The 13,704-nt window shown below is 39.2% G+C and overlaps 1 protein-coding gene across 3 annotated transcripts in view; it reads right to left on the reverse strand.

Moving 5' to 3' along the window:
- VGLL3 (vestigial like family member 3) overlaps positions 1-13,090 on the reverse strand; it is a 54,210-nt gene extending 41,120 nt beyond the window's left edge. Inside the window, exons 1-2 of one of the 3 annotated variants that reach the window (XM_043448769.1) lie at positions 12,667-13,090; positions 428-710 (exon numbers count right to left, since the gene is read on the reverse strand). In XM_043448769.1, the coding sequence (XP_043304704.1) occupies positions 428-710; positions 12,667-12,792 (409 nt within the window). In that variant the 5' untranslated portion in view covers positions 12,793-13,090. Of the gene's footprint in view, positions 1-427; positions 714-12,666 lie in introns of all 3 variants that reach the window. The other 2 variants (XM_043448770.1, XM_043448768.1) reach the window with 2 other exon arrangements.
- Positions 13,091-13,704: the final 614 nt, after the last annotated feature.

Raw genomic sequence — 13,704 nt, forward strand, 5'->3', positions numbered from 1 at the left:
AAAGTCTGTATTCCTGGGGCAGACTCAGATCTCTGCTATGTCACCACATAGCACCTAGTGGAATGAGCAAGGGCTAATTTTTAAACGCTGATCCAGGCACGCCCATTATTTAGAGATCCAAATTGGGCCATCGGGGCTTAAGGAATGGTGCTTCGCAGCTCAGTCCTGCCACTATAAACTCAGGCCGGTTGCATCACTACTTTCCATGAGGAATTTAAGGGGTGTGACTGCATCCTTTCCAACCCTGCATTCCACATGTGACAAAACTGATCCAGCTGTTTGTCTGAAAGAAATTCCTTGCTGTCCTTAAAAATTAAAAAGCGAGTGGATATCCGTCCTCCAGGGGCAGGTCTCCAGCTGGAACCTGGTACAGACGGTTGCGAAACACAGCCAGTGGCCTGGAGAGCATCTGCTCTGGAATTCTTACCTCGCCATAAGGGGGTTAGCCCCATCTTGCTTTTTGAAATGGCAGATTCTGGATGAAGGGTGCTGGCTTGGCCCAAAGCTCTTGAGAAGTGTTCATCCACTACTGACCCAATGTCTCCCTGGAAATAAGTGAAAAGGACACAGCGAGAGTTAAGGTACTCCATCTCGGCAGGCTGGTCTTTCTCCTCCTCCTCCTCATCCTCCTCCTCCTCCTCCTCCTCCTCTTGTTTGCTGGGAAGGGTGACTTCCAGAGAGTCCTGCATCTTGCTGTATACCGCTAACTTCTTCTGGGATGGAATAAACAAAACACAGTATCAAAGACAGTTTGTAAAAAAAAAAAAAGCATTAACTAGTTAACTGTTCACTTTAAAAAAAAAAAAGAATCTAAATATTAACATATGTTCGCAAACTGATTCTTCTTCATTTGCTTTTCTCCATCTCCCCCACCCCTCTCCCCAAACCCGCTTTCTGCTTCCCACCCTGAAAAAAAAGACTGTTATTTCAGATTTGGTGGGGAAAAGGTGTCCTTTATCCCCTGGTATATTCTCAGACTGTGAAAGGTAGTTGTTGTTGTTTTTCTTAACCTAGGTATACCAAAAGGAGAAGGAATTTTTAAAAGAGAAAGTGACAGATCCCTTCCACTTTTGTTCCCATTTTCTATTTTAAAGATTTAATGTGCAGCAACATTATGAGGATAGGGAGGAATAGAGAAGGAGGCCTCACTGCCTGGGGGAGGGGTGGAGAAGAAAAGAGCTTTTCATAAAGGAAATACACTAAAATAAAAACAGGAATGTAGCATCTTATAAAGGATTTGGCAGATGTGCTCAACTCATTTCTCAAAAATCAAACTAAAATGACAAAATAAGCCTGTGTGAAGATCCATTTTGCATGGAACATATTTTTTAGATGTTCCACTTACCACCATTATCATAAAAGGAGGGAAAAAAGGTATTATGACGACTTACTGAAAATAATACAAGTACTAGCAATGGCTACTATGGCTTTCAAATCAAAATGAAAAACGATTGATAATTTTAAAATATTTTCAAAATACATAATCATAGTTATAGAAATAGTTTATATTATGACTGATACTCATATTTATTACCCCATTTAATCTTTACAATCCTATAACAAACATTGTTATTATTGCTCTTCATATTTTAAAGATGAAGAAACTGAGGCACAGAGAAGTGAAGTAACTTGCAAAAGGTCACAGAACGTACAAGTGGTGGGCCCAGAATGAATACAAAAAATACACAGATGTACATATGCGTGTGCATGCGTGTCAGAGGAGGGCAGGGAAGGATATGGAGTGTGGAAAAAATCACTAAAATGTTATGCTTTGTATTCTTTCTCTGGGTGGTAAGCTTATAGTTGTTATTTTCATATTCCTGCTTTCCAATATTTCCAAATATTTTCCATTGAGCACATATCACTTTTTTTCCATTTATTTTTATTAGTTGGAGGCTAAATATAATCAACAATTTCACTATAAATTATATATTAAAAGATATTGCTAAAATATTATAAAATTCATTATTTTAATGACAAAATGAGCATTCTATCATCTGTATACCTACAAAACCTGACCATTTGTTATGCCTTTGTTCTTATTTCAGAGAAAAATGCATGCTGGAAAGTGAATGTGAGTAGATAAGAAGTGGATCATTCTAGAATATCAGTAAGCATAGATTGTCAAATGTTATCAAAACACCTAACCCAGACTCTTAATGTTTCTAATGGTAACTACTAGCTTCAAAATCTATAGCCACAAATTATAAATGCATCATTCAAAAAACTGAACCCTTATCCCCAGCAATGAATATGTTGTTTTTATGTGAGGTAGGCTCTGAAATATTCAGGCACATTTCAAGCTGTTGGTTATTATTTAGGGCTATTATGTATATGTGTGTTTGCATGTGTGTGTGTGAACCTACATATACATACATAAATACATATATATATATATATATATATATATTCCTTTTTATTTAGTTTGTTTCAGTAGGGTTATCAATTCATGATGAATAGATAGTTCATTCCCTGTGAGTGAACATGCCTTGCTGATGAATAAGTGATTGTAATGACTGAATGGTTACAATATTCTTACAATCTGTTTTGCACAGATTTGAACATGTTTATGTTTAACTTCAATAATAAAAACACCATAGTAACATAGGTTATATATAAAATGAGAATATCGAACTAACTGACCTCTAAAGTTACTCCTGACTATAAACTCCATTATGAAGTTAAACAAATAGTATAATTTCTTGATGGCACTGTTTCTCTATTCACATGTGCATTTACCGAAGTTACACGATTTTAAGCAAATGCACACACTCTGCCGAATTCTCAGGCGTGTTAGAAAGAAGCACTGTTTTTATATGGGGGAAAAAATTAAAACTACTACAGAGTGGCTTCACTGCCACAAGTGTTCAGTATTATCTATTAAATCGATGTCTTCTTCCCTGCTAATGTTCAGCTCAGAATCAGTTTGTGAGAGTCAGGCTTTGCATCTACTTGTTTCATTTGTTTAATTTTAGCATTTATTCCTTAAATGAAAGAGCCCTGGCTATGTTAATTATCTAAAGAAAGGCAATTATTTATTTTATCCCAATTAGCAATTGATACTTAAATAAAATAAGTTATATGTAAAAGACTTGAGAACTCCAAATCAAATACAAATGTAGTTTCCATTTGTATCCAAATATAGCATAGTATTATGATCAATAATGATGATAATAAAATATCTTAAGTTTTACATTGATGGCAATTGAATTTAAGGTATACATTTTCAGTCTATTAAAGATTACACAATTTTCTAGCTGCTATATAATTTCATGGTTTTTTTTGACCAATTGTTAAGTGATTGGATACAAATAAATTAATCTAAAATTTGCACATTTTTCACTATGAAATAGGGAAAGATAAGCAAAATCTTCCATTGTATCAAAATACCTTTTATTTGTCTATTTTCTAAAATTCAGTTCTCTGTCAATGGATGCATTGATTCTCTATAATCTTTATATTCCCTATATATGATGTACATCTATATATATACATATGGTTTTATATAAATATATATTGAAATATTCCTTTCAAATATACACAATACTACATAAATATCTATATTATATGTCTTTATTTAAATACACTTGGGGGATTATTATAAAATAATTTTTTTTTCTCTCTCCTAGCTTTTTGGGGCATATCTTCTACTAATTAAATGAATTTACTAGAGAGTATCAAACAAATAAAATAGAAAAGGAGCCTATGACATATCAACCAATGGACAAGACATAAAACATATTTATTGTCACCTCTTGCACTTTTTTTGAGATAAAGTTGCATCAATTTTCACAAAGTTTAGTGAACCAATTAAATATTTACATTTATAACACAAGCACATCTATGACCTCACTATCAACATCACTGGTTAAAATAAGAATTCTAAAGTATCCGATTAGCCAGATAGCTTCCTAAAAGGCCAACACTGAACTTACACACATTTCTTAAACATTAAGTGTGAGCACGAAGAAAACGGGAACACAAAATTAAAACAGCAGTTGATTCAAATGCTGACATTCACACCATCCTAATCTTCCACCCCATTGATTCTTAAGCCCCGACTACCTTCTGTTATCTGTTCTGTGACTGTAAATCAATCTTTTGCCTTAAAAAAAAACTAAGTATGTTACTTATGTACACTGTTGCCATATTCTGTATTTACTTGGTGTATGCTGCTTGGAATGAAACTTCCCTAGCATTATCTTTGTTCTTGAAAAGAATATACAAAATTCAAAACATTGAAAATAAATCTCAAACCATCAGAACCTAGATTTCCTGAATCAAGGCTGAAAGGCAATGTGGTTCATATTTTTCTTAAAATGCACTATCACTCCCTAAAAATAGCCCAGTCTGTCAGAAGTATTCATGCTTTTCTTACTAGACACTTAAGAATTGTTAACAAAAATAAGTCATCAGGAGGAATTTCAAAGACTGCAAGTTGGCTTATTGAATGTACCCCTCATTGCAGAATAATAACTAAAGTTTTCCTCAGGTAAAATAAGCCTCAGTTAGATGAAACAATGACTGAGCTAACAGCCCCAAAGTTAAAATTAACTCTGAAAGACTGGAAGGCAGCAGTGTGAAGGAAGTCTGGCGAGGCAGCGCAAGCCATACCAAACCACCTCACACACTGCCATCAGAAACAAGAGAAACAAATTCTCACAGGAATGTGCCGGGGAAAGGATTTGTCTGACAAGAGAAAGACTTCCATGTCAGGAGCCAAATACCACTAGCTCCCCAAGGCTTAAGCCTACAAAATGCCAAATGATTACTGTGCATATGTGGAAACTTTTTCCTAAGGAAACAAAAATATTTTAATGAATCACTGAATATTTAGAAATAACTTAAAAAAAAAAATTTCTACTGACTATCTTCTCTAAGGCAATGGTTCTTTCATCCTGGCAGACGTGGTTAGGGCCTATAACAAAGGGCCACGAACCCCTAGTCAATGTTTCAAAACTCTAAATCCCATAAAGCAGTGCATTGCTCTTTGATCATGTTTTTCTGAATGTATTTGAATAACAGATTTTAAAATCTATCTCGGAGAGACTTGAAGTTTTGGCCCTTAGTCTATTTGGAGGAGGGGGAATCAGGTGGCGGGAGGTCAGGGTGAGGATCAGGATAAGGAAGATAGTTCACTGAACTTTGATGTATTATGTTTCACTAACTCTCACCGGTGCACAAATATTCAGTCTAAATAATTATTCTCAATTTACATACGCAAAAGCTGATTTATTTGACCAGCATCTAACTAGTAAATGGCAGGGATGGGATTAGAACTTATTCCTGTCTGACTAGAAAGCATCTGCCAAGAAAACAGATTAAAGAAAATGAGCCTCTATATAATATTTAATTGAATAAACAAACAGAAGCCCACAGGCAGCATGGTGTCATATGCTAAGAAAAGTCAAAAGTTAGTTATAACATTTAAAAATTAGGAATGTGAACATATAAAAATATGGTTATTAAATAAAGCATTGTTTTTCAAAATATATGTATACCTAGAGGAACCTGCCCTTCTATACCTAGAAATGTGTTGTCCCCTTAGCAAGTCAGAAACAAAATAAAGTTTTTCTGAAAATACTATTTTGGAAATATGAGCAGAGTCAATTTACAAGATACATTCATACCTCAAGACTTGTTTGCTAGCTTTGTGTGTTTGCTTTTACTTTTCTTAACAGTAGGAGAAGCAAACCAAAAATAACACTGGCTCTTTCTGAGCACACTTGCTGCTCAATGATTCTGGTCATTATCAAAAAATCAAACCCACCCCCTTAAAGGACGAAAATTTTCCAGTTTTGAAGATGTCCAAAAAAATGTGCCACAGGCTGAGAGAGAATTTCAAAATTTGCATTCCCAAAATGTTTTAAGCAATGATCACATCATGAGGGTATGTGTTCTCTCTCAAACTGACTGCTTTGAATGAAACATTTCTGATGTATAAATTTCTGGTATGTTTGTATAATCCTATTACTAGATTTAGGGCATGATTTCACTTTTAAAAATTTATCTATTATTCATGGAATTGTCAGTGAATTCCTACTTTGTGTCAGTCATTGTGCAAAGACTTGAAGCCACAGAAATGATAGTCACAGCATTTGAGAGAGGGTTGTAAGGAAAATGATCAAGAGAACTTGAGGGTTTATCTACCGTAGGCTAATTGTCTAATTTCTCCAAGTAGCTAATATTCAAAAAATTTTATATGAGAAAATAAGACAAAGTAACACTGGGTAAATTACTAATTGCTTTTTTTGCTTATAAAGAAGCCCAGATGGGAAGGGAACACAGTAGAAAGAACAAGGATGGTTAAGGAGATTTGACCAAAACTAGTCCATAAATCTGGGTGAAGAACTGAAACCTCGGGCCCTGAACTTCCTCTTCTGAAAATGAGGAATTTTGACTTGATTATCTCAGAGGTCTTGTATAATTCTGTGTCCTAACAAGCAACATGCTGGAGCTCTAGACAAACTCACACTTAATTTTGTTTCTTACATTGGCTGCCTCTTCTGATTTTTCAGGACTCTGGCCAAAAAACCCGACAGATCAGTGAAGACTAATTCTTTTGCAGACGTAGGTCATCTAGCTCAATTCCTAGGAATTAGTTTGGGTAATTCTTTTAGCTATCTTCACAGGAACCGGAAAGGAGGCATCCTTCGAATCCTCTCACCCCATCCACTAAGGACAAGTGTTTTGGCATACTAAAATAATACAGTTTTAAGAGAAAAGGACACCTGTTCACTTCAGGCCCTTCTTCCTCTCCTTTCTTTCCTTTTTTTTTTTTCTTTACTAAAGTAGGAGACAAGTGAAAAATAGTTCAGTTACCCTAGTTCAGGTCATATTTGTAAATTACTGGCATAAATCTGATATCCACTGAAATATCTATAAATATGGCATTTATGACTTACTTCTAGCAGCAAATGTTTGTATCTAATGGTTCAAGGCATTCTTAGGGTCTTCCTAAATGAATAAAGTAGAAAACCGGATACTGAAAGAGGTGCTTTTTGAAAAATTCAGTGAAAAGTTTTGACCAAAATTGTTTCCTTCACTGGTCTCTGCCAGAGTCGGGAAACTTAAGTATTAGAGAGCTTTGTTTCTTGAATGAAAATGTTTTTCCTAGAGATAATACCATAAATTGTTATATATTACTAGATTTATCAGTTTTGAGATTTCTTTTTAAAGCCAGCTGGAAATAGGGCCTATGAGAATGAGACTCAAGTTAGGTGTCCAGGTTTTAGAATAGCAGTCACTTAACTTCTCAAATTCACTTTAGAATCTGACTTAAGCATTCCAAGCATAATAGTTTTTTGTTTTGTTTTTGTTTTTTAATGTATTTATTTTTAATTGAAGGATAATGGCTTTACCATATTGTGTTGGTTTCTGCCATACATCAGTGTGAATCAGCCCGTAGGTATACATTTGTCCCCTCCCCCTAGAACCTCCCTTCCACCTCCCGCCCCATCACAGAGCCTGGATCTGAGTTCCCTGCGTCATCAGCAGATTCCCACTGGCTGTTTTACATATGGTACTGTATACTTTTCCATGCTATCTCCATTCATTCCACCCCCTCCTTCCCCACTCCCTGTGACCCCATGTCTGTTCACTACATCTGCATCTCCATTGTTGACCTGCAAATGGGTTCATCAGTACCATCTTTCTAGATTCCATGTATATGCTTTAATATACAATATTTGTTCTTCTCTTTCTGACTTCACTCTGTATAATAGCCGAGCATAATATTTTTCGTCTTACTGAAAATCCCCTTTGCACAGAAAGATATAAGACAGAAATGTACATATCTGCCCAACTGGGTCAGCACAGCATCTCTTCTGTCGTTGCCCAAAGAGGTACCATGAAGGATCATTCCACCCCCTGAGATGCGAGCCTCTACCAAGCACTAGGTAAAGAAGGACTTCCATGCATTGAGAGAAAATATCCTCAACTTAAATTTCCACAGAATGCTTCCTTGTCCTGGCATTTGGTTTTCTGGTGAATGAAGCCTTACTGCATGTGATTTTATGGATTTCCAGCCTCCCTGTACTATCGGCATTGTAATCTCCATTTTGGTTGATTGCCAGAGACAACAGTTCAGTTTAGTTAGTTTAAAGTTTAATTTTCCTTCTGGCTTTGAATTTTCTGGCTGGAAAGTTATTGGGAGCAAAAGCTCTGAGGCACTTGAAGTTTCTCAGTCTCTACAGTCAAGTTATTTTGTGTAGTATGGAATCAGAGAGGCTGTTCTTTCTCAAAGAAGTCCTGTATGGACTCTTACAAATCCACTTAAGTCCTTGCTTACACTCATAAGAAAATTAGATCCTCCCACTTAAATAAGTGGCCTGTGTATTGAAACTATTTAGAATGTAATTGTATGCTTTCCTCTTAATGAATCTAAGCTTATGTTAGAACAGCAATGATATATAAGTCACTTCAAGTTGACTGTTAATACCACTTCCTGAATATTATTTTCAAACAAATACATGTTCATTTGCTAACTGATATTCTGCTTCATCAACAAAGGATGCAACATGGATAGCAAAAGTCATTAGCATATTACAAATGCTTGCAAAGGACTTTGGAATGCCTAAACTAAAAACGTACACTACCAAGGACTTGGAAAGAATTTCAAGCCCCAAGGCCAAAGAATCTACTGCATATTAATCTTCTTTATCAAAAAGTTGATTTGGAGCACTAAAGACAAAAATAAGCCTATTGTGCAATAGCAAAAAAAAAAAAATCTTAGGGGACCACATGGTATGGTGGAAAGATGCTATACTAGGGAGCAGGGGATCCGGTGGTCCTAATTTTGTCACCCATTAGCTCTGAAATCTTTACTCAGGCATTTCAGCCCTATAAACATGCATCTCTCTATCTGGAAAAGGAGGGGTTGAAGTGTGTTTTTCCAGGGGTTTTTCCCTAACAAACAGAATCTCGGAGAAATTTTATGACCTAACCAAGGTGGCAGAGGCCAGAGAAAGAGCTTGAAAAACCCCTTACAAACTTATAACTGGAGTTCTGTCTCCCAAGACTTTTAATTCTCTTAAGTGGAAGCATGCATGTACAGTCACCCAGCTGTCACCCTGGAAGAGGGGAGATTAAATATACTCATATATGAAGCCCAAAGTGTGACTGTTAAAAACCCCTATGCACAATTAGCGAACAAGGGTTATTCTCCTCTGTTTTTACTGCCTCGTCTATGAACTACCCAGTTCTGAAAGCTCTGCTTTAAGTATCTCCCTAATGTTAACATTATGGAAGTATGGGGGGAGGGGGCGGGAGATTTTAGACAACCGCAGATTGCCCGCATTTAAGATGAGGAATCCACAGAGTATGAAGGGAATTTATGATTTCACATTATTTCCCTCAGTTTTTCCTGACACATATCTTGATTTTTTTTTCTTCTTTTTTCCTACTCTCACTGTTAGGATACAAATACATTCCTTTCTGTACATGTTCTGCGGTGTCATCATGCCTTTGGAGCATGTGCTGAGAGACTGAGGAGATAGAGGAGTTCTCCTGAGGAGACAGTAGGGGCTGATGCTTTAGAGCTAGGAAGAAATGGTGGGCATGGGGACCAGAGAGCTTAGCAGCCCTCAAGAAACCCTGGCTCTAGAAACCACACTGTAAAATTTATGCACAGCCATGTGGTTTCTAGGAAGTAACGTCAAGGACTATAGAATTGACTCTACAGGTATATTTACATAAGGTGCTAACCTATTACCCACCAACAATGTATAGTATGTGCAAATAAAAAAAATAAAACTTAAAATTTCAAACATACACTGTGCTTTTAGGGGAAAAGCTGAGAGTACATATGCCTGGAGTATGAAGTTCTACTACTTCAAAATGAATTTTCTGCTATATAATCACACATTAAAAGGAAAATATACTTAAGTTTAAAATCCAGTGTAATAAACCATTATGACATAATAATTTACAAGGACTTCAGAGCTATATGGCTTTGAGGACAAAAAAATCAGTTCAAAGATACACTACAATAATTGAATATACAGAAGTGACAGAAAAACTTTGCTATTTTTTCTAACATTTTCTAAACGACGATTAAATTTTGTCACTCTATCACTTTTTCTGCTTCTTGTCCTCAACAAATCAATTTTTTAAATGTAGTAGGGCTTGTAGCTCTTATTTTTGTCTCTCAGGCAAGATGCTACTAGGGGTCACTTCCCATGTACAGAGAAAACAATCTTCATGGATAATAATGATAAAACCTTATGGAATGCAAAAACAACCAAAATATGTATTCTCAGATGACTAGGTTGAGGCCAAGTCAATATTAGTCCCACTTCACCCACGCACCACATAGTCTAAAAATGTTGTCAGCTTGATAACAATTTCCTGATTTAATCTTTTTTCCAACAGAAAATATAGGTCATCAAAATAAACTCTTGACAGTAAAAGAACAGTAGCTACACTACTGTCTTTTATTTTGCTAGCCAGTTATAGTCAAATAGTTTCTTTACCCCACAAAACAAAATAATCTCAAACAAGCCAGTGTAGTAAAAGCAACATGAAAACTTCAAGCACACTTCTCAACTAAGTTCTTAAGCTCAACTCAGCCTAACACCTACTTAAGCAATATCTACAGAAGCCCAAAGGGTAGCAGAAATTACTGTTTACTAATATGTGATACTCCTCAAGGTAGACATTTCAAGTGAAAAAGAAAGCTCATTTTTTGATTTGTTGATGGCCTTAGCAAAAGAATGCAATTTAGGAACTGAGTTCAGGGGCTACTGCAAAAGTTAGATAAGGCATTGGAGTCATTTTTTATTAAAAACTATATTTCATGATTAGTTATTTACAGTTTTTCTGGTACCAAACTTTATTTTTCTAGCTCAAAAAAATTATTCCAATTCTAATCCCCACTAGATATTCATATTTTAATGCAACTATTTCCACAATTCTAGAAAATAAAATCTCATTCAAAAGTAGTCTGCTAAAGTTATTTTTGATGGGGAAAAATACCTTTATGAATGCTTAGTAAAGTTTGAGTTTATTGCTCATCTATGTTACAATTGATAACTGAAGGCCTCTACAGTGTCTGAGATGGAAGAAAGGAAAGAAGAAGAGGGTGGTTCATCTGGAACAGAGTGTTCATAAAACACACAAAACACATCCAATGTCTCTTTGCATCACTTGCCTGACTTGGATTTAAATGGTTTTCTCCATTACTTATATCTTTTATATTAAAACCAAAGAATGTAAACAAAGAGCCTAAGTAAAATGTTTTAACCTATTACCCTTGACCACAAATTACAAAGCTTTCCCATTCCCCTCCCTAAAAGTAATCTTGCTTTTAAATGCTGAGGCTGATGAATATTAAAAAAATAAATAAATAAGAAGCCACAGAGTAAGGCTCCTTCCTCTTTTGCCCTAGTTGTCCTGGTTAAGCTCACACTGTTCGGCAGATGAATCTAGAGCATGTACCCTTCCAGAATCAGCTGAATTTCAGTCCCTAAATTATACACAGAAGTTATCATTTCTTTCCAAAGAGTAGCACAATAAATCTAGTAAAGAGACAGAAGTAGAGGAAATAAATTAAATGACCAGATTAATTAAAGAGCCAAACCCTGAAGACCACAATAAAACACAGGGTTTTTAAGAAATTTTTTTAAAAAATCAATAAATACTGTGGATGTTATTATTAGAAATGTACCTAGATCCCTGATAGGTATCTCCACCTCAGAGTATATAAATCACATTTTTTTAAGTCTCACCAAATCAACCCACCCTAACTCCCAGAGTCTGAGGACCCCATTTTGGTACACCCTGGCCACGTGCTCACATATGTACTTTATGTAGGCTGACTAACACTCTGTTGGCATTCAGAAAGGAACATCCAGGGATACCGAGTGCTAAATTCCCCAGAACCCTATTCTCCCTTCTAAAGGATCGCTATCATCTCCCTAGTTCCTGAACCCTTCTTATCTAACAACATTCAGTCACTCTTGGCATGGAGGAGATCCAGCATCCAGTGATCCAAGGTTACTTCTTGGCTGGGAAAGGAAAGGGTTCTGTCCAATAGACTGAACCATAGCACCTCTGTGCTTTGATGGAATTAAAAATAGATGAGGGATTTGGGGAATCAATCCTTGCCCCCTAAAGTCACAGTATGGAAGAAGACAGACTTTACGAGAACTTCTAATAACATTTGACGAATATCATACTAGACCCATGTTCCACCAGAAAAGTCCCAGAAGAGATTCGGTGGGCTCACTATCTGGACAGCCTCCCCTATGTCAGTGACACATTTCATCCTCTTAACCAAGAAAACCCTAGTACACTCCACCTCTTCAAAGGAAACAAAATATTTGGTTTAAAGGAAGTGTACTCACATATTCTTAAAACAGGTGCCCTTGGAGAGCTTCAAAGAACTGAGCCCTAAGAGCTAGGGTCGCTATGACCACAGCTCACTGAAGCCCCCAGCCAGGTAACGTCTCACTCGGAATCCCCACCCGTCCACCTGGCTGCTCGTCCTCCCCGAAACTCTGCTCCGCTCTTCTCTTCCGATGGCTCTCTGTTCAAGGGCGCTCCCGCAACTCTCGGAGCATCCTCCGCGCCACCCATCCCAGAGGGCCGTCGTCGCGGGAGCCCCAGACCGATACTCCCCGCGCCCCTCGCCCCCGCCCCCGGCAGGCTGCCCGGTCGGTGACTCACCTGCTGGCCAGGTTGGGGCGCCGGGTGGTAACAGGCTGTGGGGCAGGTTGCAGCTGCCACGGGGTTGGGCAGATACTGGGGCGCTCCATACGGCTGGGGGTGATACATCACCTCCGCACAACTCATGGCAGCCGGGGCAGCGGCGGCCCCGGGGCTGCGGCCGCGGCTCTACGCGCTGGAGCGACGGGCGCCGCCGCCGCCTCTGTCGCAGCTCCAGCTGCTACTGCGGCCGAGGCGGGTCCTCGGCGGCCGCGGGCTCCGCGCGCCGCGCCGGCTCGGGAGGCGTTGGCAGTTAGCGGGGGCCCATGCGCGGGCACCCTCATCTTCAGCCCCTCCGGGTGTCCCCTGGCCTGCGCTTATATAGCGACTCGGGGACGCGATGGCCCGCCGCGCGGCGGGGACATGACAGCGCGGGGTTCGGGCGCCCACGGCCGCGCCAGCCGCTGCGGAGCGCCGGCCTGGGGTGGGCAGACCTGGGGAGCCGGGCTCTGCTTTGCATATACACAATGCACGCCCGGGGCTCGTCCTATCACCGGCGCTCCCGGCTGGGCGAGGACCGGGAGGCGGGGGCGCAGGGAGGGGGCTGGCCCGGGAGGAGAGCGAGCGCGCTCCTCTCCGGGGCTGACGCGGAGCTCGGCGAAGTTCCTCCAACTCGGCCGGCGGCGGGCCGGTCGCCCAGCAGGGGGACCCCGGGGAGGACCGGCCGCGGATTGGAGCGAAGTTGGAAGCCCTCTCCGCCTCCCGGCAGTGGGGTGGCGGTGGGAGGGAATGGTATGCGAGAGGCTCCACGCCCTTGGAAAGCTCCGCGGGTTCCCAGCCCATCTCCTGTCACCTGGCCGCCGGGGCGAGGGCTTCCCAGCCCCGAGATTTTACAGGAACACCAACGTAGAGGCCGAGGCTAAATGAAGGCCAAGTGTACTAAGAGGTAAAACAAAGCAGGCGCAAAATGAAGTGGGATTAGCTCCTACATTAAATATAACCATAAGTGCTAACTTCGTTGCAACAGCGCACATGCCAAGAAGGCAGCCCGGTTCTCTA

The sequence above is a fragment of the Cervus canadensis genome, chromosome 27 (genome assembly GCF_019320065.1).
Source record: "Cervus canadensis isolate Bull #8, Minnesota chromosome 27, ASM1932006v1, whole genome shotgun sequence".
NCBI lineage: Eukaryota > Metazoa > Chordata > Mammalia > Artiodactyla > Cervidae > Cervus > Cervus canadensis.